This window comes from Chaetomium tenue (assembly GCF_020726465.1).
Source record: "Chaetomium tenue strain MPI-SDFR-AT-0079 chromosome Unknown F5144scaffold_3, whole genome shotgun sequence".
In the NCBI taxonomy this organism is placed as follows: domain Eukaryota; kingdom Fungi; phylum Ascomycota; class Sordariomycetes; order Sordariales; family Chaetomiaceae; genus Chaetomium; species Chaetomium tenue.
Genome location: NW_027117331.1, coordinates 440,981 through 465,352, shown reverse-complemented (window position 1 = coordinate 465,352; position 24,372 = coordinate 440,981). Strand labels below are relative to the sequence as shown.

General features: G+C 54.7%; 12 protein-coding genes across 12 annotated transcripts; 6 read left to right on the top strand and 6 right to left on the bottom strand.

Moving 5' to 3' along the window:
* Positions 1 to 342: 342 nt before the first annotated feature.
* On the bottom strand, positions 343 to 987 carry F5144DRAFT_644191 (adenylate kinase-domain-containing protein; the record flags this gene model as incomplete). The annotated part of the gene is made up of 2 exons (XM_066792840.1): positions 343 to 671; positions 738 to 987. The coding sequence occupies 2 exons, from the start codon at positions 985 to 987 to the stop codon at positions 343 to 345; spliced, it is 579 nt and encodes a 192-aa protein (XP_066644190.1).
* Positions 988 to 1,594: 607 nt separating this feature from the next.
* F5144DRAFT_591220 (Ribokinase-like protein) lies at positions 1,595 to 2,816 on the top strand (the record flags this gene model as incomplete). The annotated part of the gene is made up of 4 exons (XM_066790241.1): positions 1,595 to 1,652; positions 1,790 to 1,987; positions 2,259 to 2,765; positions 2,797 to 2,816. 4 exons carry the CDS (start codon positions 1,595 to 1,597, stop codon positions 2,814 to 2,816), a joined length of 783 nt encoding a protein of 260 aa, XP_066644189.1.
* Positions 2,817 to 3,336: 520 nt separating this feature from the next.
* Positions 3,337 to 4,203, bottom strand: F5144DRAFT_600682 (kinase-like domain-containing protein; the record flags this gene model as incomplete). Its single annotated transcript, XM_066791090.1, has 1 exon — positions 3,337 to 4,203. One exon carries the CDS (start codon positions 4,201 to 4,203, stop codon positions 3,337 to 3,339), a length of 867 nt encoding a protein of 288 aa, XP_066644188.1.
* An 888-nt stretch (positions 4,204 to 5,091) lies between these two features.
* F5144DRAFT_644176 (uncharacterized protein) lies at positions 5,092 to 6,953 on the top strand. Its single transcript, XM_066792839.1, has one exon. The coding sequence runs from the start codon at positions 5,370 to 5,372 to the stop codon at positions 6,453 to 6,455; it is 1,086 nt and encodes a 361-aa protein (XP_066644187.1). The 5' UTR covers positions 5,092 to 5,369; the 3' UTR covers positions 6,456 to 6,953.
* Positions 6,954 to 7,723: 770 nt separating this feature from the next.
* Positions 7,724 to 8,789, top strand: F5144DRAFT_487497 (uncharacterized protein; the record flags this gene model as incomplete). Its single annotated transcript, XM_066785614.1, has 2 exons — positions 7,724 to 8,311; positions 8,367 to 8,789. The coding sequence occupies 2 exons, from the start codon at positions 7,724 to 7,726 to the stop codon at positions 8,787 to 8,789; spliced, it is 1,011 nt and encodes a 336-aa protein (XP_066644186.1).
* Positions 8,790 to 10,708: 1,919 nt separating this feature from the next.
* F5144DRAFT_644172 (Alpha/Beta hydrolase protein) lies at positions 10,709 to 12,309 on the bottom strand (the record flags this gene model as incomplete). Its single annotated transcript, XM_066792838.1, has 2 exons — positions 11,071 to 12,309; positions 10,709 to 10,970 (listed from the first exon to the last, which is right to left on the bottom strand). Exons 1-2 carry the CDS (start codon positions 12,063 to 12,065, stop codon positions 10,709 to 10,711), a joined length of 1,257 nt encoding a protein of 418 aa, XP_066644185.1. The 5' UTR covers positions 12,066 to 12,309.
* A 189-nt stretch (positions 12,310 to 12,498) lies between these two features.
* F5144DRAFT_565748 (HSP20-like chaperone) lies at positions 12,499 to 13,759 on the top strand. The gene is made up of 2 exons (XM_066788517.1): positions 12,499 to 12,656; positions 12,745 to 13,759. The coding sequence occupies exon 2, from the start codon at positions 12,864 to 12,866 to the stop codon at positions 13,596 to 13,598; it is 735 nt and encodes a 244-aa protein (XP_066644184.1). The 5' UTR covers positions 12,499 to 12,656; positions 12,745 to 12,863; the 3' UTR covers positions 13,599 to 13,759.
* A 1,104-nt stretch (positions 13,760 to 14,863) lies between these two features.
* Positions 14,864 to 15,492, top strand: F5144DRAFT_565745 (uncharacterized protein). The gene is made up of 3 exons (XM_066788516.1): positions 14,864 to 15,222; positions 15,291 to 15,361; positions 15,428 to 15,492. The coding sequence occupies exons 1-3, from the start codon at positions 14,951 to 14,953 to the stop codon at positions 15,481 to 15,483; spliced, it is 399 nt and encodes a 132-aa protein (XP_066644183.1). The 5' UTR covers positions 14,864 to 14,950; the 3' UTR covers positions 15,484 to 15,492.
* A 58-nt stretch (positions 15,493 to 15,550) lies between these two features.
* F5144DRAFT_565743 (uncharacterized protein) lies at positions 15,551 to 16,467 on the bottom strand. The gene is made up of 2 exons (XM_066788515.1): positions 16,246 to 16,467; positions 15,551 to 16,174 (listed from the first exon to the last, which is right to left on the bottom strand). The coding sequence occupies exons 1-2, from the start codon at positions 16,408 to 16,410 to the stop codon at positions 15,863 to 15,865; spliced, it is 477 nt and encodes a 158-aa protein (XP_066644182.1). The 5' UTR covers positions 16,411 to 16,467; the 3' UTR covers positions 15,551 to 15,862.
* A 185-nt stretch (positions 16,468 to 16,652) lies between these two features.
* Positions 16,653 to 18,172, bottom strand: F5144DRAFT_160169 (uncharacterized protein). Its single transcript, XM_066782525.1, has 5 exons — positions 17,862 to 18,172; positions 17,429 to 17,801; positions 17,254 to 17,371; positions 17,136 to 17,197; positions 16,653 to 17,082 (listed from the first exon to the last, which is right to left on the bottom strand). Exons 1-5 carry the CDS (start codon positions 18,051 to 18,053, stop codon positions 16,727 to 16,729), a joined length of 1,101 nt encoding a protein of 366 aa, XP_066644181.1. The 5' UTR covers positions 18,054 to 18,172; the 3' UTR covers positions 16,653 to 16,726.
* Positions 18,173 to 19,655: 1,483 nt separating this feature from the next.
* Positions 19,656 to 22,109, top strand: F5144DRAFT_160163 (uncharacterized protein). The gene is made up of 4 exons (XM_066782524.1): positions 19,656 to 20,457; positions 20,557 to 20,739; positions 20,798 to 20,848; positions 20,917 to 22,109. Exons 1-4 carry the CDS (start codon positions 19,781 to 19,783, stop codon positions 22,064 to 22,066), a joined length of 2,061 nt encoding a protein of 686 aa, XP_066644180.1. The 5' UTR covers positions 19,656 to 19,780; the 3' UTR covers positions 22,067 to 22,109.
* Positions 22,110 to 22,205: 96 nt separating this feature from the next.
* Positions 22,206 to 23,501, bottom strand: F5144DRAFT_488386 (putative 7 alpha-cephem-methoxylase; the record flags this gene model as incomplete). The annotated part of the gene is made up of 5 exons (XM_066785656.1): positions 22,206 to 22,303; positions 22,376 to 22,614; positions 22,714 to 22,804; positions 22,909 to 23,011; positions 23,106 to 23,501. 5 exons carry the CDS (start codon positions 23,499 to 23,501, stop codon positions 22,206 to 22,208), a joined length of 927 nt encoding a protein of 308 aa, XP_066644179.1.
* Between the last annotated feature and the right edge of the window lie 871 nt (positions 23,502 to 24,372).

The following is a 24,372-nucleotide window of genomic DNA, read 5'->3' as shown; positions in this document are numbered from 1 at the left end:
GGCAGAAAGGTTGCTGTAGGTATTGGAACGGTGGGGGAAAGGTGCGTAGGGAGGCAAAACCTGATGAATGATGGGAGATTACACCCTCAATCTCGATCCTCCAGTGTACCTGACGGCTTATCCGAATCACCTCTCCCTCAACACATTGCGAACCATCCCCTGTCTATTCATCCTCCACTGCCGTCTCCTTTCCCCCCAGGAGCTGCTGCCTTTGCACAAAAGAGGTCTTGGATACCCCTCCTCTAGTTTGGCTTGCCCAAGGATGGTGCAAGAGGCTCTGGCACTCCGCTTAGCACGGAATCTGCTATTAATGTGAGCTAGGGCCACCATGCTCGCAGAGACTCAAATATCCAAACACAAACCTGTTCGCTTATTGACCAGACCGTCTAAAATGGCTTCCAGCTCGAGCACAACGACCCCAGGCTCCTGGTCCGAGTTGACGCTGTACAGTTTGCCCCGGCCTCGGAACTCATCAATCACTTCTGAGGTCGTCTTTTGGAACGTTTCAATACGCTTTCTGATACCAGTCGTGTTGTCGTCAAAGCGATTACGATCAGCCACCGCGAGGCGCGCCATCATGGTGGCTTCTGGGCAGTCGAGAACGATCAGGAGGGCGATGGGGCCGATCAATTGCTCAAAGTAGTCGCACTGCACCTTGCTGCGTGGGAAGCCTCAGGGGACGGTAAAGTTAGCTTTAACACTCGAGCTGCTCTTAATCACACGCAGAACAAACCTACCATCGAGGACGAAACAACGTGTCCCCTTTGCTACCCATCGCAGCATCTCATCCCTCAAGATGGAAACGGTCATTTCCTTGGCGCCAATCTTTCCAGCAAGTATGTTTTCCCGAAGGATATCCGCGTACTGACTGCCTGGGCGGTTGATCTCCTGCCGTAGCACATCTCCGATGCTGATGTGAGTGAAGTCGAATCTCTGTGATAGCATCTTGCATTGTGTTCCTTTCCCTGATCCCGGCCCGCCCAGCATGCTGATAATCACAGTGTTCTTGAAGGCTGATTCACCGCGAGGCGAGCCGTCGGGCACGGGTAAAGCTGGTGCTGTTGCCATAATGTGTAACTGAGTTGGTTGTTTGGTATGGGCGGATGCGTAGGCCGTGGTTTTTTCGGTGGGATAGTAATGTATGGGTGAGGTAGTGATCCTCAAGGTGTGTAATAACGCAGTCGGCAGAAGGCGATGGCTGCGCCAATGAAGAGGAAGTTGGAGAGGGCAAGTGAACACTGGCATTGAAAATGAAACAGAGAGGCCTTGGTAACAACCTTGTAGCCCTTACTTACCCGTACTTGCCTGTTGTTGCTGACTCAGCCCACAAGGTAATCTTCGATCTGAACAAGTCCATACGGATGATGCTATTTACCTTCCCTACCGGGTGCGTAGGATGTACGTAGGCATATTACCACTGGGCCCTTTCTGTTCCGGCCGAGGAAAAACAAGACGCCGACATCCTACGACTTGTCCCACAGCCCCGCCCTCTTCTCGAAGTCGTCGCATGCCAACGTCAACAGTAACCAGGTTCCCCATAGCAGACAACGAAGCACGGCACGTTCGACACCCAGTCTCGGCCACCTTCGACACAATGAGTTCTCATTCTTCCAAGCCGGCAGAGGATGATGATCCCGTCTTTGTCTCCTTGGGCATGGTGATCCTAGACGAGATTCACTTTTCCAACGGAAAGGTCCTGTGCAACGTTGCTGGTGGCTCGGGGTTGTATAGTAAGCTTTCTTCATTTCGGGAATGGCCGCCAGCCTACTTACACTCTTACACCGTCTAGGCACACTCGGCGCGCGCATGACTCATCTGGGAGCGGCTCGCCCGGAAAGGGTCGGCTGCCATGTCTTAGAAGGCAGTGACTTTCCCAATTTCGTGGAACGAGATTTCATGAATTGGGGTATCACCGTGAAAATCACGAGAGATCCCTCGAGACTGTCCGCTCGAGGTCTGCTCAAATATTCCGGGGAAGGCTTCAAAGGTTGACCGGAAAGACCCTGTATATGTAATTGGGACATACTGACATTCGTGGGGCCTAGAGAGAACGTTCGAGTACACCACACCTCCGCTCCAGCCCACACCGGCCGACCTCACCGGCTCATCGCTGCTCCGCTCAAAGGCCTTCCACTTCCTGGCTTCTCCGGAGCTTCTGACCACGTTTGTAACGGAACTTGACGAGATCCGTGTTTCTGCCGGGGCCACCTCGCAGCCACTCGTTGTTTGGGAGCCAGCTCCTGCTTCCTGCATTTTAGAAAACCAGGAAGCCCATCTACGGACAGCCAAGTTGGTCGACGTGTATTCGCCCAACCACTTGGAATTCTTGGCTACTTTTGACGCCGACGCCGGAGATGGACCACCAGCCGAATTTGACTGCAAACGTATCGAACAGCTGGCGTTACGAGTCTTGGAATCCGGCATTGGAAGAAATGGAGATGGCACTGCAGTAGTTCGCTGCGGCGAGCACGGTTGCATGGTTGCTGCTCGTTCATACCCTGTCCGATGGTTTCCAGCACTCCACGAGTTATCTCGTGTTGTGGATGTCACTGGCGCAGGGAACGCGTTTCTTGGTGCCTTCGCAGTCACCTTCAGCATTACCTCCGACCTTACCGAGGCCGCCATCGCAGGCACCGTAGCGGCGAGTTTTACCATAGAACAGGTTGGCTTGCCTCATAGAACAACCTCACTACACGGCGAGGATTTGTGGAACGGCGAGGCATTCGCGACCAGGATGGACCAGTATCGTACCGTACCTAGTTGGGGTACCCTCAGACAACATGAGCCACCGCAAAGTAATTGCTGAGGTAGCCTAGCAAGCAAGGAAAATTTAGAGCCCGTTGTCATAAATCGCCAAGGCTAACTCAGTCGGGTCTCCATGCGTGGTCCTCTTCAGATATGTAACTGCTAGTTCAGTTTGACATCACTTTACGGCTTTTATGGAGCACATAGAAGCGTACTTGGATATATCTGCCGGTATCAAGCATGACTTGCATCTGGCTACCCCACCAAAGACCTGGACTGGCTCTTTGTAGTAACAGTAAGAATGCGAACAACGGCATGTGGTATGGATCCAAGGCCCAGCCTCGACATCACATCCATCTGGTTCGCACTAAAGTCTAACCACAGTGGTTTTAACAGCGGTGTTTCCTTGTAGACACGTGGTTTGGAGTAATAATTCACACCTACAAATCAGAAGCTGACTTCTACCACGCGATTTTCACGGAAACCAAGCCTGGGCATATAAAGCCAAAGCTTTAACGAGCCTGTAGGTGTATCGCATTTCTAAAGTATATATCCACAAGGGGGGTCTGGAAACTCCATTGCGGAGTTCTATCAGTATATCTCCTCTTGGTGCTGCTTAATCCAAGCGACGAGAGAAATGTACTCGTCCAACATCATCGAGAGCTCCTCCGTCCAGGGCTCATCGCGCATCCGCGCACTACAATACTCCCAATAGCTTGGATACCACCCAGACCTCTCCCAATCAATGACGACAACGACACCGTCGTCTCGGAGCATGACGTTGTCTAGGGATAAGTCGGCATGAGTAAATACAGGCTTGTACTCCCCCTTGAAAACAACGTGATAATCCTTGCGAATACGCGGAAGCTGGTTTAACCACCGTCGATCCTTCATCATTTTGACGCAGAGCCACATAGCGTCAATCCACTGCTCTTCCGTTTCGTGAGGTCCCGAGATTGCTGGATCCTCGCATGGCCCTTTCAGGGTTTTATTCCGAAAGTTGGAATCTCGGATTGGCTGCCTCCAGATGCCGCCATAGTAGCCCGGGGAAGGGATGCTACGCAACTCATCGAGCCCACGGCGAAACTGTGAAGTGATATTTTCCTTATGGGAAGGAAGGGCATTACGCCATATATCGGCGAGCGGTTTTCCAGAAATGTACTCCATGACAAGGAAGTCCTTGTTCGTTTTCTCATCGCTGAAGATTGCGTAGACCTTCGGAACGAGCAGCACACTTGTCGACTGCTCAACAAAAAGCATGTTCTCGCCCTCTTGAAGGAGAGCGCCGGTTGACCTTCCGTGTTTGACCATAAAGTGGTCGCCAACGCGGTGAAGGGAATGGTCGCAAAAGTGAGGCGGAAATAGACAGGGCGAAGCGAGTATCTCCTCCACACTCGGTATGGGTGATGGGAGGATTTCGTCTGGCGCATAGTAAGGTAAACTCGGTCGTGTAGCCATGGCGCCTGGTGCTTCCGTTGCTGCTTGCCGATATGATGGGCTGTAGAATGGTGACTGGGTTGGTATGATAGGATCTCGTCAAGGCTGATGAGTGTTGGAAATGGAATTCCACAGAACTAGCAACAGGAACTGGCTGGTTTTACAGCAACCCTAGATTGTGTGGTGTTCCACCATTACCTCGACCGTGATAAAAACATCGTCTATGGTCTCGTATAAGGCTATAATTAGCTCTAATAAACAAAGAACGTCGTGAACCAGGAGTCCCGGGGCCAAAGTAAGGTATTCGCGAGCATCGTCCACCTAATCTCCAACCAGCCCCGGGGCGTAAGAGTTATCATTGCTAGCGTAGTGGCACAGAGTATCTACCTAGGTTTCTAGCGTGCACATGGCGGTTGTCCTGCGAGTATGCGAGCTGGGAGATGGGAGGGCACGGAACTGGAAGACATGTCTAGTAATGATTCGTCCCACGCCCGCCTTGCGTTTGACCAATTGATTTGACCTTGGTCGGGATGAACATTGACATTTTTGGTCCCCCGCCCCCGTGGTGGTGGTATCTGCTGTTGTCCTAGTTGGGATATGGACAGTATTCAAGAGAAATGAAACGACAAAACTCTTTATCTTTATCTTCCTATTGGTGCCATCTCGAAGTCGTCAGGAACGGGCATGTGTGGTGACTGTCGGGACCGTAAGTGCTGCCAGATCAGTTCAAGGGCCGCGAGAAACTCTATCACACCCATTCTCTCAATGCTGGATGTGCCGCTGAAAGCAATTGGGCGATAATTTGATATGAAGGTCAACGTCGTGGATTCGACGACCAGACTTTGTGATCATACTTTGCGATCATACTTTGTGATGCGCGTCTTTCACTGCGATATGCACGACTGGTCAGCCCATTTCCGAGTCGCTAAAGGATTGAAGCCCTTCGGCAGAGTTCCTTTACATATTCAACAACGCAGGCCCATAAAGGGTAGATGGAGCACAAACAATCTTTACATGCAACTGCCAATGGCCTTTCATCCAGCAGCACCAAAGCCCAAAATGACCAAAACCGCGATCCGCCGCCCCTTTCCCAACAGTCCCCCTCAACCCATCCCACGCCCGCGCAGCCACGAACCGTGGAGCACCTTTTACATTGAAAACAGTCAACCCAGCTCAACATCGCCAACATGATGTCCTTCCACTCCAACCAGCCACTCCTCATCCAACTGCACACCACCATCCACTACCGACGGGGCAATGCCACCACCACCACCGCCGCCGGCAACCCACCCAGCCCCTTCCACTCGCACAAACTCCCTCCCGTAACCTTCGCCGCCAACACCGCCATCCCTTCCCCGTCCTACGACAGCGTCATCACCGACGACCCCTTCAACTCGTTCAACTCGTTCAACCCCCGCAACGACAATTACAACCCCAGCCCGTACAGCCCACCCAACCTGTACAACCAACCCAACCGCTACGACGCACCCAACCCCTACAACCCATCCGACCCCTACGACTCATACACCCACCACTTCCACCCCAACCCCCACAGCTCCTACCCCTACCCCCCCCACGACAACAACCCTCCCAACACCCGCCGCAACAACCCGACCTACCCCCCCACCCCCTACCCTCCCAACAACCGCAACCGCAACCCCCACAACAACCCCCCCACCAGACCCATCGACACCCGACCCATCGACACCCGACGCACCTCCACCCGACGCACCTCCTCCCGACCCACCGACACCAGCAGCACACCCCCCGACCTCTTCCTCCGCTCCATCGACGCCGCCTGCCTGGCCCGCGTGCGCGCCATGACACAGCACACGGCCTATCGGTTTGAGCGGCCGGTCAACTACGAGGTGGAGCGGGCGTTTGTGTGGGCTGGTGTTGACGCTGGGGTTGAGGCGGGGATGGGGATGGGGATGGGGGGTGATGGGTTGGGTGGAGGAGAGGGGAGGGGGAGGGAGAGGGAGGGGTCTGTCTCTGGGGGTGGGAATGGGGCTGGTGGTAGTGGTGGTGGTGATGGTCCTGGTGGTCCTGGTGCTGGGGCGAGCTTGTCGATGAGGGGCTTGAGCAGCGCCGAGATCGCGCGGCAGGTGGATATGATGCGGCTGCGGGGGTACCGCGACTGGGTGAGGGTCAAGATGGATGTGGAGATTGAGGCGGGGCGGGAGCTGAGGAAGCGGGAGGCTAGCTGGCTTACCGGCGGGCGGCGGCGGATGGGGTCGTCCAGCCTTGGTGAGACTGAGGAGGACTGGCAGTGAGAGGGTAGAGTTGGGCAGGGGTCGACGCATGTTTAAGGGGGGATCATGGTTCGTGGTGTCGGCTCCATGCACTTGTTGGTAGCACGTGGGAACGGGAAAAGGGGTGTTGACTACTGGCTTGCACCGGAAACCGAACCTCGGTCCGATTTTGTTGCGATAAACTTCCGGGAATACACAGTCTTCACTCCTTGGTTGGCATGGTTTTGCGTGGTTCACACGGCATCGAGAAGAAAACGCGGAGAAGACGACGCGGCCGCGGGACGAATGCTATCTTTAGGCCGGAAGCCATGTTGCCGCTGTGTTCTGCGCGGCACACTGCCGTGTCATAGCACTGATACCGACAAACTTGAAGCAACCCGGGTGCAGACCCAAACATTTGCCAACAGGTTCGATGGAACCTCGTGAAACCCTGTAGCTGCAGGTCTGCGGTTCGCTTTGTAATGTCCCGAACAGATGCTACTGGTTGAATCGCGCACTTGGCATGCAGCCAGAGACGACCTGCAGGAGTATGAGCAGGCTAGCCAGCGACGTGGGCGAGGGGCCTTCTGGAATGGCCGGTCTGATGCACCTGACCAGGGAAAAAGTAAGAGTGAGGTTTTCCCCTTTAGGGGCTGTCTAGGAGTATCTTGCTCAGCTCTTGCGGCAACCTGGCGATGGCATTTCGCAGGTCCGTTCACCGCTGTGATGTTATCGTCATAAAAAAGTGGCCATCAGAGCAGCCAGGGTGGAACAAGGCTCGTGTCCTCATCTAGGGCCCCGCTGAACAATATATCTGCCCTGCTCAAACCGAGCCGAGGGACAGACGGCAATTCTCGTTCAGAAGTTGGCCAGAGGAGAAGCGGTGGGTGAAGACGTGCCCGGAGGCTGAGGGAGGACCAGGCCGCTTCTCCTGCGGCCGCCCTCTAGACCCACGCCCTCTGCATCGGCATCTCTGCAGTGACCTCCGGGCCGCTCTGATTCGCAGTAAGAGGTTCCACAGCGATCTGTTCTTCCGGAGGGACGGCTGCCTGCCCCAGGCGGCCGATCTCCGGGAAGAATTACCTCATCGCCCCGATCCAGTCGACCGCCCGTGGTGGCCAAGCGCACGAGAACTCCGAGATTGTGTTCCTCCGAATTGAAACGTAGAACGAGTTGAAATTTCCCATCGCCGTGCAGAGCCTTTGCTGAGAAGCTGGCTTGGTGCGTGAGGACGACATCCGAACAGACAACCGAGAAGGCCGGCCGTGACCGAAGCGATGACGAGGACGCGGCGTCCGCCCCGGCGGGACATGCGGTTCGCCCAAGGGCCGGAGAGACCCTCGGGGGTCTCCGATCCGCCGAGTTCTGAGCCGCAAGGAGGCGGATACCGTCTGATTGCGGCCCAGCAACCGAGCAGAACCCCAGGCCCCGGCCCGATTCGATACCCCCCGCTGCCCGTCGCACCACCTCCCCCCAGTGCCCATACCGTGCCCCCGGCACCCGCCCAGACACATTTCGAAGCGCCGATAATTGACGAGGGAAATGGGACTGCCGAAGCGGTAGGGCAAGAGCTGATTGGCGATGAAACCGCTACGTTGGCCGAGTACCCCTATTCGATATACAACCACGGAACGTGGACGGCCGACGACGATAAGACGTTGATCCAAGCGCGCTCGCGTGGTCAAAATTGGGCCGACCTCCAACGAACGCATTTCCCGACGAAGACGGCGAACGCGTGTCGAAAACGATACGAGCGGCTGGTTGAGCGGCGGGGAATACATGACTATAGCGGGCGGCGGTTGGAGATGGTGGCCAGCGAGTACATGACGATGCGGAAAGATGTCTGGTCTGGGCTGGCAGATCGGGTAGGGATGAAGTGGGAGGTAGTCGAAGCTCTGGTGGGTTGCTGATCCTTTGGCTGTGCCTTTGTGTGGTCTGCTGACCTGGCGATAGTGCATGGGGGCGGGGTTGCGGACAATCCAGTCCAACGCTCGATCATACACCAACCGAGCAAGACGAGATAACAGGATCTCGCAAAAGACGCGGGAGGCACAAGCGGAAGTTGTGAGCAGCACAGGGTCCGTGGGGCTTCCGCTTCCGTTGCTGCCGGTCGGGAGCGAGTTCGGGACCGCCTTTACCAACCACGCCGTTGAGCCGGACAGAAGCTCAGCGGCAGTAGACAGGAGCATGCCGCCACCCCCATTCTTTCCAACGAGCGGACCGCCTCCCAGCACTCGTTTACCCCCCATGGCACTGGCGCCACAAGTGCCCTTTCGGGGATATCCTGATGGGAACGCAAGGTTGATGTCCGGCCCGGCCAACACGGGCGCCCCGGCCCCTGAGCCTCCGCCGGGCCCTGGGCCTCCGATTTGGTAGGTTATCGACGTTGGGGCTCGTGCAGGCTTTGATCATGTTTTCCGACCATCACCATGTCTCCGGTGGTCGAATACCGCTTGTTTCCGCGTGTCGGAAAGTCGCGCATCCGGGCATCATCTTCCGAAGGGTTGCGTATCGCCATCGATGCCGCCTTCAGCCCCGACCGATAACCATCGCCCGGATCATGCGACCGATCCTGGGCAATTTCGCGTGAGTCGGATGGGAGACTGAAAGAAGAAGGTGCAATCTCGGTTTTGTCATCATTCGAACCATCCTGTCGGGGCGGGGGCATCTTGGTGACGTATCCGTACGGTGGCTGAGCCAATTCCTGGGTGTTTTCCTGGAGCTTCCTAGTTGCAGACTCGCAGTTGAGATTGCAAACGCGTTGCATGGAGGAGTGCAGACAAAAATAGACTGCGCGAATTGCTCATGTGCTCATCTCATCAGTGCTTACCGTGCCAAACATACGTGATCAACGTCCGTTAAGCATTTGTCGTTTGGGATTTTCCCTGCGTACCTAGGTCGTTTGCAAAACTGGAAAAGAAGGGGCATCCAGCTGGAGGCAACTTTGAAAAGTTTCATGTTTGTGGTTGGGACCTTCCATGGGGCCGACCTGAATATAGCGCGTTTGGCCTAAGGCCTGGGCCCGTGTTGGCGGGTCATCACATGGCCCCCGGATCCGATGAAACCCGCCAAAGGCACACGGTAATTTTAAGCGTGATCTCTCAATAAGGACCCAAAAGAAGAATTACCAAAAGAAGAAATACCAAAATAACGAAAATGCAACCATCGAACTCGGAACATTCCAAACAGGTTCTCGCTCGAGGCCAAAAAGAACAACAACACCGCGAAATACGAACAAGCTGAAACGGTTGGCTGAACCGCCCCATCACCCCTTATCACATCAATCACACACCGTTTCCTAGTCGGGGAAATGAAAGCTGAAAATGTCAGTTGTAATTAGATCAATGAATCGCAGGAACATGTAAGGTTTCTAGGCTGCCATGAGCGGCCACCCTTGATCGGCCGGCGAGTTGAATGAGAGACCGCAAACCCAGTGGAGCAAAGGAGCAAGGTCGCTGTGTTGTGGTCTCACGGATCCAACGTCAGACACCTTAATAATCGCCATTTGGCCCCGGTATAAGAACAGAAGGGGCGTCGTCAGCCCGCTGCGCGGCGGCTCACCTCGCCTGTCTGAACTCAAGGCTTTACATGATACATCTCGTTCCACGCACTATATCCTCAATACTCTAGTCTTCCAATAGGACACCATGGAATCCAACGTAAACGAAGATCGCCTCGTCGCCCAGTTCGATTGCCTTATCGAACAGGGAATGGTGTTTTACAACCGCAATCACCGTACCGTGGTTCACTCAGACAAGGACATCTCGGTGAGGTCCATTTGGCCGACGAGACGTACCAACCATCTATCCCACCACTAACACCTCGACAAGTTCGAGTTTCGTATACTTGATAGTCACGCTGCTAAACCCCAAGCCCCGAGAGACCCACAAAAGCACTCGTCCTCACAACAGCCAGGGTGCCGGCCAGGGAGCGACATCAACGTTTCCGGGTACGAAGTCGCGACGATTGGGTCGACCCACCTCCTCACTGTGAACAAATTCCCGTCGGCACGGCCGCATTTTCTCATTCTCACACAAGACGGCTTTCGTAGACAGCACGAAGCCCTAAACATTGACGACCTCACGGCGGCCCGGCAGGTCATCTCCTCCTTGCACAGCCGTCACCTAATGATCTTCAACTGCGGTATCAACGGTGGATGTAGCCGGATGCACAAACACATGCAACTGATCCCCGCACCTGACGGGTTCCCTCTGTGGCCGGACTCAGAACAATCCCAACCGCCATTCAAGTACTCCATGCACCGCTTCCGTGGCGGTTTGCCTCCAGCGGATGAGCTACTTACTATTTACCGCGCGCTTCTCCGCCGGGCTGAGCGGGCCCTTGGCCACGCAGCACTGGAGGGCGAGGCGGCAGTGCCTCATAACGTGATTATGGACCGGAACTGGCTGGTGGTTGTACCGCGGCGCTCGGCCGGCTGGGACGGGATAGACACAAACGCCGCCGGCATGCTGGGCATGGTGTGGGTGAAGAGCGAGGAAAAGATGAATATCTGGTTGGAACGGGGCCCTGCCAACGTGCTTGCGCAGCTTGGCGTCCCTGCGGATGCCCTCTGATGGCAATGGGATGATGATCTAGGAACCACAATACCACTTACCACGCGAAGCTTGTGAAACCATCTCGTCCCACCCATCCTCACCGTGTACACCGCTCCACAAAGGCGAGCACCTCCCGATTAAACCTTTCCGGCTCCTCCCAAAACAACCAATGCCCCGACTCAAACACCACCATCCCCGCATCCCCATTCCCCCCCTTCCTCGCCCTCCGCACCGTCTCGTCCATCCCCTCCAACGTAAAACACCCACTCCTCCTCCCCGCCATCACCAACACCGGCCTCCCCAACCCCTCACACGCCTCCCGATGATCATACCTCGTATGATCCGCCAACAGCCTCACCAACCACGCCCGATCCCCCACCTGCTTACTCACCCCCCCAAAAAACGCCTCATCCCTCGCCGCCCGCTCCCCCCCAACCTCCTCCCCCCCCTCCCCCGGCCTAGGCTCAAACCGATACCCCAAACACTCCCGCACCAGCCCCTGATACGCCCGCTCCGGCTCCTCCACCCACACCCGCTGCGCCGCCAACATCGTCGCCTCGTCGTAGCAGCCCGCGTGCGCAAGGCCTACCCCCCACTCCCCGCCCAGCCCCAGCGCCGCGCGGTCCTGCAGCGGCGCCTGGTCGACGAAGACATACCCCGCGAAAGCGTCTCCGTCGCCAAACAGCTCGAGGTAGGTCCAGAGGATGGCGGCGCCGATGGAGCAGCCGATGGGCACTACCTTGAGTGGGGGGTTGGTGGGGAGGAGGGTGCGTAGGTGGGTGAGGAGCTCGTGGAGGTCGGCTGCAAGTCGCGCGACGTGGTAGCCGCCGTGGGCGGGGTTGTGGCCAGAGCGGCCGTGGCCGCGCAGGTCGGGGGCGATGACCCAGTGGCCGCTGGGGGCGGAGAGGGCGGGGGTGTTGTGGCGGAAGTAGGCGGAGGAGCCGGAGAAGCCGTGGAGGAGGAGGATGCAGGTGGTGGGGGTGGGTGTTGGGGTTGTTGGGGTTGGGTGGCTTGTGTCTGAGGGGGAGGGGAGGGGGATGGAGGATTGGAAAGCTAGGAGGCAGTTGTCGGAGGTGGTGAATGTTGAGTAATGCATTGTGATTGTCTTGCGGCTCTTGCCGGTGGCGTCTCCGAGATAAGGTGTGGATTTGTTGGTAATGACTTAGACTTAAACCCAGGGACGATTCTGAAAAGTCAGAGGGATGATTGCCAGACTATGGTACGGCCGAAATTGGACCGATGCAGACTTCCGCCGGGATAGCTCAAGGTTTCAGAGCTCGGAATAGTTTTCAGGTACATTCCAATAGCGCAATTGACTCGGTGGACTCGGATTATTCATGGCTTCCGTCACTTGGCGGCAGAATCACCTCAGTCTTGGCAGATACGATCGAAAGCCAGCCCTAACCCTTATCAGATCAAACTCCAGCTGAGTGGCTGAGCAGCTGACAAGCCACACCAACTCACTTGGCAGAGGCTGCACTTGGCTTTTCGTCCAACCAAGGCCCTGGGTTTCTCGAATCTTCCTGCAACTTCCAGCCGCTGACAGAACCTCGTCGCACATTCAGGAGCAGGCAAGAGACGCGCAAGCAACATCGACAACATTCTCGCGGTTTCGCGCAGCCATCTAAACGTTCGTAATCATGGATTTCGCATCAACCGTAGTGTGCCTAGCCGCTTGATTGAAAATGTAAAATGCGTATTTAAGACTTGTCAATTCCCAGTTCCATGAATCTTGTCTCCTCCAGATTTGCATCACTCATCACTTCGGAGTTCAGACTTCAAACAAACAAAGCTTCACACACCACTACCAACACCAACTAACACCAACCAACACACCGCCTCACTTCACACAACGTCTACCACAATAATCAACACAACCACACCATCAATCAAAATGATGCACACTTTCCCCGCCTCGTTCTGCGCTCCTCAGGCTGCTGAGCCCAAATTCTTCCCCCTTTTCCGCCTTCTGAGCGACTTTGACAACTACTCGCAAGAGGGCCGCGGTGCTTCAGTTGCATCTGCTCCTGCAGCTCGCCAACAGCGCGCCAAGCAGACCCGCCCACAGCCCATCACTGTCCACCCCAGGTTCGACGTCCGGGAGACAGAAGAAGCCTACGAACTCCACGGCGAGCTTCCCGGTCTGGAGCGCGAGAACATCAGCATCGAGTTCCCTGAGCACCAAACCATCGTCATCAGCGGCAGCGTCGAGCGCAACTATGCCTCAGACTCAACCAAAGACACTGCCGCCCTTGAGCCAACGCCCTCTGAGACCAACACCGAGACCGAAGAGCCGCGTCGCAACTCCCACCAGGCCACGGTAGAGGACGACCCGGAGGACGATAACACCCCCACCTCCAGCCGGGCCTCATCCCCTTGGATGGATGTCGCCAAGCCGGTCGCCCATGCCGCTGCCGAGGAGACCACTCAAACACCGGCGCAGGCTCCCAAGAACCAGTCCAAGTACTGGCTCCGGGAGCGCTCCGTCGGCCGCTTCTCGCGCACCATCACCTTCCCCGCCCGCATCGACGAGGACAATGCCACGGCCGCCCTGAAGAACGGGATCTTGAGCATCACTGTGCCGAAGGCGAAAGTCTCCACGCCGACGAGGATTCAGATCACCGCTTGAATGGGTGAGGATTAGGAGTATTTGAGGGTGGAAAGGTCATGGTTTCTTTATCAGCATAGGAACACGCGGGGTTTAGGGTTCTAGACTTTGGAGTTGGGCGTTGGACTTTTCTTAGCGACAGATTAATGGTACACTCAATGGCATCATAAACTTTACTCCTGTTCCTTTGCATAACGTGACTGATATTAGCAAGGTCTTGGGTTATTCAGACTACTTTACTCACTCTAACCTTTTAGCAAGTTCCAAGTCCTTGAGGCGGAGACTCGAGGTGCTGAGTCCAAGTCGTGGTGTCGACACCAACTTGGTATTGAGTCGAATCCCAATCATCGAGTTCAGCCTATTGGTGAGTAAACAACTTGTACCGGGAATTGCAATTATCGAGCCGTCCTCCCTCCTATCCACCGAGAATGTCCTCCCATTCCTCCACACCAAATGCCCTCCGCGACCACTGCCGAGAGTAAGCTACCGCTCGCTAGATATTTTAGAGCTGACGTTAGGCCGAAACGGAGTCATCCCCTCAGCCAAATGGCGGGCGAATGTGCATCCTTCAAAAGCTCTCGGGCTCTTGGCGAGAGAAACCTGCCAAGTCACCACTAGGGCATCCGCAACTCTTGCCGCTTGCGGCATGACACGTCGAATAAGGACGCGTCCCAGAGCCAGAAGACGCAGATAGTATGCATGAGGTATGGGGGGTAATGTGAAGCCGAAGCAAACTTCGACGCACGCGAGTGAAGAGGCTGCTCGCTGGCCCTGGTCGGCTTCACAACTTTGTCCATTTTAGCAAATAAGGGACGTTTCTTGAAATAGAAGCTTGATGCCCAATCCGGCAGTGCGGCCGGGCAAGCACTGGCCGCAGCTTGACCACTTACTTCCTTAGTTCCATGTCCCGCTCCAAACCTAGGAAGAAAACAGCGAGGACAAGGATCCCATGTCAACACCTCGAACTTGATAACAAAACGAAGCATTTGGTGCCGAAGACAATGGGAGGCTGCTTCCATGGTATACGAACTGCAAAGCCAAAATGGGTTTACGTGTGGAGGGGAATTGAAATACCGCCCTCGCTTCCACACCAACTGAATTAAGCGCCCTGCAGCGCCGCGAATTCCGCGCCAACGGACACACTATGTAACGACTAGCATGAGGAGGATTGGCTGAGAAAACTCTATTTATTCATGATCAATGAGTCCAGGGGGTAAGCGGATCGTTATTTGCCCGCTGGAGACAAGTTGGGTTTTGACTATTTATTGAAGTGCGCCCCCTGAATCCATGCTTTTGTTGTGCCCCTTTAGTTCCACTCAGCCACGCAGCCGGACACCAACCCTCAATCCTCAACCTGCCCAATACCAAACACGATGCAGCTCAAATTTCTCCTCGCCGGGGCTCTGCTCCCGCTCGGCCTCATGGCCAGCCCCACCCCCGAGGCCGACGACACCAGCCCCCTGGAGTCCCGGGCTATTTCCCGCCCCCAACACTGCAAGATCATCGGCGGTTCGACGACAGTGAACTGCCGCGACAGGGCTACCACAAGCTCCGGGGTCAGGACAACGCTGCGGAAGGGGACCACGTACGACTTTTGGTGTGTTCGGTCCGGACAGTGCGTGACCATCAACGGATTCCGGAACTGGTATGTCTCCACGTCACGTTAGTTACATGTAGCTTCGACGCCGGTTCGCTAACTCGTGCACGCAACAGTGGCTGGCATTACCATCGGGGGTTGAAGTGCTACGTCAACGGCCACTACACCGATAATTCCTGCACTCTTGGTGAGTACCCGCAACCCTGGCGCCTTATTTCCAAGTGTCGCAGTCCTGTAATGCTAACCCTCCTAGCTCGGATGGGCTCGTGCGGCGGCGCCGACGATGATGACGCCGCGGGTCCGTTTTGATGTGGGGAGTGAGATGGATGGTGGGCACATACATATCATTAGGGAGCCCACAGGAGCTCCCTTGCGATTTAAATAGTATTGCATTGGCCAAAGACAGCCTGCGGAATTAAGAGGGTTATATGAGACCCAACGGTTTTCAACCTTCTAACCCGTGCCGCTATTCCAACTCATGTTGCGACTGACAGAAGGCCCCAAACTATTGTACGGCACATGTGGGTAATGCCCGGAGGTTGGCACGCACATCACCTCCGGCTGTACTTGTACTTGAGATTCCTTCATCCCCCATGGTGATAGAGAGCCAGATGTCCAGAAATACATCGCCGAGACCATGATAGAAGGTCGCCCCCATATCGTGCTACGCCCAATGCCCTCTGCTCCGTCAAATGTCGTGGCTGTAGATACAACGGCCGCACCACCCACAATCCTTGTCGCAGAGGCCCCAGTTCAGATCGTCCTCCAGCAGATAGTCGAAGTATGATTGATCAAACCCTCCATAACCATATGAAATGGCGGACTTTTTGCGCCCGTGATCTGTCCGTGGCGGCTTTGGATCAGCTTTGTCGGCTGATTTCTTCTTTTTCTTCTTCTTCGCCTTGGGGCGAGGGTCCGACTCGCCAGCCGTCACAAACTGAATAAAGCCATATCGAGCAGAGTACCATGCGGCACTGGAGGTCAGTGGATTGCTAGGTGTCTGACAATGGTAAGTACATGTAAGTAAGCATGATTGGTTCCCGTGGTGAGATGGCGGGCCTGGGTCCCTACCTGACTTGTCGAACCTCCATCTCTGGCTTCGCCAGAAGTGTCCGGTTTGGGGTCGACTGTGGCATCTTTAGAATCCTGCTGATGTTTTGGCGCATCACGCTTGTGCTGATTCAGGGCATTGTTGTGCTTGAAGCGTTTCCCACATTCACAGGATACACTTTTCATGGTGAACTGAAGTCGGCAAGACCGGGGTGGTTAAAGGCAACCTGAAGTCGAACATTGTGCCAGATACGGAGGTAATGGAGGGCGGGAAGCGCCCCATTAGTCAACCGCCGTGTCACACAAGATGGTAGGCCTCAGATAGTGGCGACACGGCATTCTTGGCCAGGGTTTGTTGTGCCATTGGCCTGTCTCTGGTCGAGTTGTTGAGAGAACTGAATTATCACTTGAAATGAAATACGAAGAGCACGAAGAATGAGCGAAGTTGGCGAGGCAAGGCTCGCTCAGTAATTAATACTAACAGTAAAAGTCAATAACGCGTTTACTCCATGGGTATATAGTGGTGTCTTGCACCCCGTCCGTAATCCGTAGAGCTGTATCTCCCCCCCGCCACCTCACCGCCCCGGCTGTGTCTTGTCCTGTCCCCGCCGCTACTTTGTGTCGTGTCCTCCTTGGATAACCTTGACTCCTGTACAACCTCAATCTCCCCACCCAGGTTTCGCCCCATTCTTGTCGACATAAAAGACATGGAGAACTGTGAAAGCGCGATGGATCTCCCGCCCGAGACTGACGATTGCTTCACATCTCGTAGCAGAACCCTGAGGGCTGGAATGCAAGCGGCCATCATGGTAACGGTGGACTCCGCGACGTCCCAGGCAAACAGGTCAACCTCGTAAACTAGATACTGTCAGGTATCCAATTATTTGGTCTTGGGCGTGGGATGGACTTACATGAATCCCCTTGGCCGAGCCGTGGTAGCTGGACGCACTTGACGATTGCGACGGCGCCCGCCCTGAGATGGATTGTTAGAAGGTGCCATAGTTTCGTGGGCTGGGCTGCTCTACTCACACGACACCCATGCTCATGGCAACCAGGATACCGAGTTTCTCCTTCTTCTTCAACATAAGGCGGTACAAGAAGGTCCAGGGGAGGACGGCGAGAACAAAATCCACCAAAGCTGAGTACGCTAGAGATGGGCGTTAGCAGTCGCACACCCCGCGAAATAGTTGGTGTCTCAACCTACCGCCGGTTCCGATCCAGATCTTAGTCCCCACCCCAGGGGGCCAACAGTTTCCCGGGAGCTGGTCTCCAAGCCATGCCTTTTCCAGCGGCTGGCATTGGATAAACGGAACGGCCGCGCTGAAGCCTAGCGTGATGTTGATGGAGATGATGATAAACCAGACGAACGCTTTCGTTCGGCCGGTGGTCAGTCTAAGCAGGGCGACGGCAAACCCCGTCTTGGTCCACGCAAGCGAGGTCAAGGTGGTTGTCGCGCGACTGTTGATGATGAGGATAAATAATGGTGGGTCGTAGATGTTGAGGTCATAGCTGTGTCTCCCCAGTCCGAACCAGCGAACCAAGATGGTGGTTAGGATATCTGTGGCCAATATCGTGAACTTGCTCGGTTAGAAGGACGGTATTGATAACAGGGAATTAGCGAAGCCGGATGTACCCACCCAAGATGCAATTAATATCCAGTCGTCCCACCACAGGTTCCTCTTGATAAAGAACTTGCAATACAGCCGGAGGAGCAAAAACAAGGTCGCGGCGGCTGTCATGCCCCAATGCACGCCTAGGAGGACATGGCCTCTGTCTTCGTGGGGGAGTAGGGCCAGTTCCTCCTCGGTCAACCTTGGCACGATAGGCATCGGGGTGTACAGGCGGACCCGGGCGTGGTGTTGAGTGTTGCCCGGCCGCGAGCAATGCGGAACCGTTGGACCTGATAACGGCGACGCACCGCCGAAAGTAAGGTTTCCGGGAAAAGCACAACCTGTCCCACAGGTTTCAGGCAAAACCAAGTCAGAATCACGTGAAGTCAAGGGGTGGTTACCTTGGCGTCAACGGTGCCATTCGTAATTGGGAACTTGGGGTTGCAACGGGCCCCTTCGACTGGTGCTCGGACCTGTTCTGGCAGTCTGGTTCGGCACCCCTAAGCTTGAATTCTGCATGGAGAAGCCTGGAGAGCTCGTAATTGGCCAAGAGAGGTTGATTCCAGAGCACATCCTCCCCGATACGCGCACTTCTGTTGATCTTCCTCCCCAACTCAGCGTTGATCCAGCCGGGTGTGCCGGGTTCCCCGCGAATCCAATGCCACTTGTGACTGCAGGGGAACCCAGAAGAGTGTTTGGGACATGGTGACACCGCTGGGCATCTGACAGAACCGTGGTTCGTCCTGTCGATCCTTGCCACCTCAGCAATCTGTCAGCATTACTCCGGATACGTTGATTGGAGCGGGAGTTTCTCAAAATTCCCAGATCCTGCAAAAGTGCCGGAGCGAATGAGCGAGGGATAAAACCCGGGCGGCCCACCCATTTTGACCACATCCCGACGGCCAAGATCCATCAAGAGGAGGACACACCCGTGGGATTGGAAAAGCGGTGTCTGCGGTGTCTGCGGGTGTTCACTCAACTTCTCGAACACGGCGTCGTCGCTCTCTAGAACCCAGTCAACTGTGCTGAACAGCAGCAGCAAATGAAGACTAAGTAGTTGCATCCAATTGCTCGGGCAAGTCGAAAAGCTCACGGCACAAGGGGCTAAGACTGGAAGAATTCAACATCTCTCATAGGTGAGTTCATAAAGCCCTGTACGTCTCTCTTCGTAGTATCTATATGCAAGATAGGTTTACGTTAGAGCCTACTGAAAACCTTGCTAAGCGACAAGAACATGGCAAGCGTATTCTGGCTTGTAATAAATGTTCCTCTAGGCACTTTTGGTTCACCTGATATGTTAGATCGCCCATTGAAATGAGAGTTACAGCCGGTTTTGCTGTCCTAGGGAAGGACATTGGAGCAAAAGTTGCGTGGGGCTCAAGACGAAGCCAAAGAGAGTGTCGATGGTGGAGTGGGTGTGGCAGGGCGAGGACATAAACTAACATCTTGAGGGAACGGCAAATCTTATTCTTCTGCGCCCATCTTGAGTGAGTACATCCGCTCATTACCCTAGGTCTCAATAATTGGTTGAACAGTTCGAGTGGGGGGGGGGTTCTTTTGTCTTATCACCAAGCCAGCTGAACGTGCAACTTCTGGTGTTAAGGCCCCAATGCATCGATACCCAACTACCTATAGGAGAACATCTCGGGGAGTTTCGTCGCCCCAAGCCCACTATCTTGACATTATGGCGCATCATCTATTCTGAATTGCCTGAGTTTCCACCACACCTAGCAATCTCAGGCTCGAAGAACACCGCTCTCAGGTACCTAGGTACCTACGTATCCACCGCTGTGTATGGCAACGGCGGTGGCTTCAAACTCTTACTTGGATAAACGCAGAGGAAGAGAACGTGAGTGTGTTTGGATCCTTTCCCCAATTCAACAGCTTTGCAGCGTAACTTCGTACCTACCTACTGGACCACTCCACCCCGAACCCCCTTTTCCGGCATGGACCTACCCGCTGTGTCCACCCTCCGCGCCAAGGTCGCAAAGTGTACTGTCCAGTCTCAGGTTGAGCTGTCTTGCGCCAAGCTCCGCAACAAGTATTTTCAAGTTGATTTGAAACAACAACCCGGTCTTGTTTTCTTCGATGAGCCGATCAACGATCCCATAGACTTGGACCCGAAAGAAAACGCGGCTCCGGGCTTCGGGGGGATCGACTTCGATGAACTCAACAAGGGCGTCAAGGCCGGGCCGGATTTGCCGGTCCGTTCGGATGTCAAGTGGAAGGTCGGTGTTATCGGGGGTGGGATTGGAGGGTTGTACGCCTCGTTGATCCTTCAGGACCTCGGGATCGACCACGAAGTCTCTGAGGCGACGGGACGGCCTGGCGGCCGGGTGTGGTCACATCATTTCAGCTCAAAGCCTGGTGATTATTACGAGGTGGGCGCCATGCTATTCCCTGACATCCCAATCATGACACGAACCTTCCGGCTGCTCGCGCATCTCGGCATCACCAGAGACACGTCCGCCCATCCAGCCCAGGGATGCCTGATTCCTTACTATTTTGAGGGGCCTAATAACCCTTGGCTCTACAACAATATACTAAGGACAAACACGCCCTCCCCAGTCGAGTTCGATCCTTTCCGAGCCACCGTCGAAAACGGGGGTATTGTTGACAAAAGGTGGGTTCCAGTCCCTCCCCCCTGCTTGGTTAACAACGAAGCACGGCGAGCATCGGCGCCATAATCTGACCAAATAATTGCATTGCTCTCTCCTGGCAGATTTGTTGTCATGGGCTACAAGGAGATTCTGAAAACGGTCTTCCAAGAGTGGAGGGAGCGGTTGGTTACTGACTTTCACGGAACCATGGCGGAACTCTTGGCCATGGACCGCAAGGCTATCACACTGCGATCGTACATGATAGAGAGGTTTGGGAGCGAGATCCAAGGCCCGGAAAGAGACCAGTGAGCTTCCACCTATCGAAGGCAAAGACGATATCGTATTTCTGACAGTTGGGCCCAGAGCCGTTGCAAATCTGTATTACATGACAAATTGGGTCGAAGCGATGAGTGCGTACGTACCTCTCCCGTCTGGATGCTCACAATACCACCCGCAAACTGGCCGGCTCACACTCGGAACAGGAGAACAAGACACTTCGACGCGGCTTTCGTCTCGTGGGTTATTCTTTCGCTGGAATTCGAGTATCCTGCATTGTCCGCGCCAGCCTATAACCCTGAACCCATCAAGGATGACCTAAACCAATCCCTATTCCAGCTAGAACAACATGTACACGACTACAAGTGGTGGGTTCTGAATGGCGGCGCCGACATTGCCGCCAAGCGCATCGCGGCTAGGCTCCTAAAAAAGCCCCTCTACCACACGCGGGTGACGGGCATTTCACATGTTCAGGATCTAATGAAGGTCACCATGGTTCAGAGCAACGACCAGGATCCAGAAACCCCGCCGGAACCTATCACCAAGATATACACCGACGTCATTACGACAACGACAATGCCCTGTCTCAGCATCATGGACTTACGCAATGCCGGCCTCACATACGGGCAGCGTGAAGCCATCCGGGTCCTCAGCTATGACAACGCCATCAAGATTGGCATCAAGTTTCAGTATCGCTGGTGGGCAGAAGACAAGGGCATAGACAAGAGCGGCGTGGGTATGACGGACCGCCCAACGCGGGTCGTGGTGTACCCCTCGCACGGGCTCGACGCCGCGCCCGGCGAGTCGGGCGTCCTCATAGCCTGCTACAACTGCGCCCAGGACGCATCCCGTCTCGGCGGCCAGCTCCGGAACGGCGGCGACCAGAGCCTCATCTTTGACATCGTCATGGCCGACTTGGCGGCGATGCACGACTACGACGAAGCGGAACTCCGGAAACTGGTTGTGAGCTACCACATCCACGACTGGAACCGCGACCCCAACGTCAACGGGCATTTTTGCCTGCACGGGCCGGGACAATTCTCGTCCTTCTTCGGACATATCCGGCGACCCGCCGCCGGGGGCCGTCTGTTCGTCGCCGGCGAGGGCACGAGCGTCTTCCCCGGTTGGATCGTCGGCGCGCTGAACAGCTCGTACAGGGCCATCCATCAGATGCTCTTGTGCAAGCTAATGCGCGCCCTGGACAGCCGGGAGGATATGATTTACATCTGGGGTTTGATTAAGCGTCTTGAATTGAATTGGGGAACGGGCATGGAGCCTGAGGGGGAATATGATTCTGATCCCGTAGGCACCGGGGGTTGGGAGATTTTCTTGGTAATGTGTGGTGAAGATGTCTGAGTTTGTGACCGGCGATCTATCCTTCTTGCTCTACCTACCGAGGTTATCTTCAGGTACCCCCACGTACTTTGGTACTTTTAACGTACCTAGAAGTCTATATAGGGCCTAGCCCAGTACCACGAGTTGATAGCCCGGGACCCTACCGATCTGTGAAGATCAATGCTCTGACTTCGATTGTTTCCCGCGGGCTTTTGTCCAACCCAACCCCGGACTGTTGGAACGAAGTATGAGGGCAGCCTGCCAAAATATCCCGCGAAAGCGTACGTATCAGCGATTCTGACTGGCGAACGAACATGGAACGAGCCTCACATCTTGCGCGAGCACTGACGTCCGAGTCATAGGTCTTGAACAACAAGACTTCCTCTTTTCTCTGCCGGTTCAAGTAGTACCATTTGTACACACCCGGGGATGGAAGCGGGTACATGCTCTCTCCAATATAGGACTTTCGAACATGGTCCACTGCGAGCAGCTTCTCCTTGGGGATGGTACCTCCGTCACACATTGCGAGCGGGAAGTTTCTGATGGTGCGGTACATCGGTCGCCAGAGACTAGAATTATCATGGTCGGTTTGAGTCAGGAGGCTCCAGGAAACCTGCTTAAGACAAGGGAACGCTGATGTGATAGGTAGGCCATATTGAGTTACATACTTGACAATCCTGCATCTCTTCTTCAATAGAGCATCGGCCCGCTCGCCCATGTGGTATCTCACGCGATTAACCCCACCAACGGGGCTTTGGTCTGTAGGATTGCGATTAGCTCGTGCCCATGCGAATAGCGAGTGTCTAAAGGAAAGGCATGGGGAATAGACAATATAAAAGAACCGAAATTGAATAGAGACATACCAACATGAACAGTCTGGACAGGCAGGAGGCAAACAAGCGGATCATTGAGGTCGACAACAGCTCCGGGCTTCACCGAGGATTTCGACCGATCACTGGACCGAATCTATCTTTCCATAAGACAGACAGCGTGGATTAGCAGAGTACGCTATTTCTTGTTTTGTACCAAAATAGACAGTGGTTGGGGAAAAGCTCTATACCCGCCAGTCGAAAAAGTACGTCTCTGCCCTTGCCCCAAAAACTTCCTTTAAGAGACTGTCCAGTGAAGGAAGGTATTTATGCTCGACCGACGCTTTGTCAAAGGACTCTACCGTGTGGTGGTGCACCCATATTTGAAATCCGTGGTCCTGGAGATTGAACAGCTGCTCCCGGCCCCGTATATCGTGGATTGTTTCAGAAGCGGCGGGGGAGCAGGAAAAATTGGTTTGCGGGAATCCCGCAGGGACTTCAGAGAGAACCTCATATGGCTTCTCGGTTGCGAACTTGTCTTGCCATTCGATGTAGTTCAGTTGGACTGTTTCGTTCTTGGCGTGGTTGGTTGTTTCTGTCCCTGCAGAGCCGTGGGACCATGCGGTATCATCCCGGAGAAGAGACATGTTGTAAATGTATGATGAGGGACACAACACGAGTGATGGGGGTGGAATGTGATCAGCAGGGGAGAATGTAGCGCTTAACTACGTCCGAGCGATTTAGATGCTGGGAGACCAACTAAGCGGCATTAATAAGGCTGAATGGATATCTAGAGAGGCCATCTTATAGGCGTTAGGGTTAAAACCAGGTTCCAGCGCAAATGACCACACCTACATGAGCTAATATAAATTGTTTGTGGGGTTTAGTGTGTGGGGGGATGGGTGGGGTTACTTTTGGATGTGTGGTTCTCTGGAAAACATTCATCTCAAATCGGTTCCCGGAGAAAAGCGGCAGCACAAGATATGCTCACCTTGATTCCGTGCCTGAACGGGCATATGTAAAGACGAAGTTCAGGAGCAAGAATGTAGACAAAGGCGGTATTTACCTATTTTCCAAGTGACCGTACTTTCGTCCTCAGGACCAACCTGATCATAGCTACCTTAGGGAACCAAAATGAATGCCAAACGAATACACTAAAACCATCTCATTAAAGAATTCCAGTCGTGGAATAGTCGTGGAAATATATACAAAATGAAAATACGACATGCTTCCGGTTCTGATTAACTCCAGTTTCAATCACCACCAAAAGCACCTACGCGGCCAAGAACGTAGGCGTTTCGGAGCATTTACAGGTGGCCTTGCCGCAGGTTGAACAATTCCCACTGCCACTGCTTTCGTCTGAAGCAGGTATTTTGATTATGTCTCCAGTTTCATCGTCGGACTTAGCCTGCTGGAAGAACGCCTTCCATGGCTGCTTCCGCCCGGAGCCAAGGCCAACTTCGGTGTTCATCGAGGGTGCCGCCCCGCTGCTGGCGGTATTTTTGGCTGCCTCCATGG

Excerpts from the sequence above, each read along its gene's own strand:
- F5144DRAFT_160163 (XM_066782524.1), top strand. The coding sequence starts at position 19,781 with ATGGACCTACCCGCTGTGTCCACCCTCCGCGCCAAGGTCGCAAAGTGT. Across the intron at positions 20,740-20,797 it reads CAAGGCCCGGAAAGAGACCA|AGCCGTTGCAAATCTGTATT; the intron begins GTGAGCTTCCAC and ends AGTTGGGCCCAG. Across the intron at positions 20,849-20,916 it reads TGGGTCGAAGCGATGAGTGC|GAGAACAAGACACTTCGACG; the intron begins GTACGTACCTCT and ends CACTCGGAACAG.
- F5144DRAFT_565743 (XM_066788515.1), bottom strand. The coding sequence starts at position 16,410 with ATGAAAAGTGTATCCTGTGAATGTGGGAAACGCTTCAAGCACAACAAT. Across the intron at positions 16,175-16,245 it reads ATGGAGGTTCGACAAGTCAG|ACACCTAGCAATCCACTGAC; the intron begins GTAGGGACCCAG and ends TACCATTGTCAG.
- F5144DRAFT_160169 (XM_066782525.1), bottom strand. The coding sequence starts at position 18,053 with ATGCCTATCGTGCCAAGGTTGACCGAGGAGGAACTGGCCCTACTCCCC. Across the intron at positions 17,802-17,861 it reads GGATATTAATTGCATCTTGG|TTCACGATATTGGCCACAGA; the intron begins GTGGGTACATCC and ends TAACCGAGCAAG. Across the intron at positions 17,372-17,428 it reads GATCTGGATCGGAACCGGCG|CGTACTCAGCTTTGGTGGAT; the intron begins GTAGGTTGAGAC and ends GCCCATCTCTAG.
- F5144DRAFT_644176 (XM_066792839.1), top strand. The coding sequence starts at position 5,370 with ATGATGTCCTTCCACTCCAACCAGCCACTCCTCATCCAACTGCACACC.
- F5144DRAFT_565745 (XM_066788516.1), top strand. The coding sequence starts at position 14,951 with ATGCAGCTCAAATTTCTCCTCGCCGGGGCTCTGCTCCCGCTCGGCCTC. Across the intron at positions 15,223-15,290 it reads ATCAACGGATTCCGGAACTG|TGGCTGGCATTACCATCGGG; the intron begins GTATGTCTCCAC and ends TGCACGCAACAG. Across the intron at positions 15,362-15,427 it reads CGATAATTCCTGCACTCTTG|CTCGGATGGGCTCGTGCGGC; the intron begins GTGAGTACCCGC and ends TAACCCTCCTAG.
- F5144DRAFT_565748 (XM_066788517.1), top strand. The coding sequence starts at position 12,864 with ATGATGCACACTTTCCCCGCCTCGTTCTGCGCTCCTCAGGCTGCTGAG.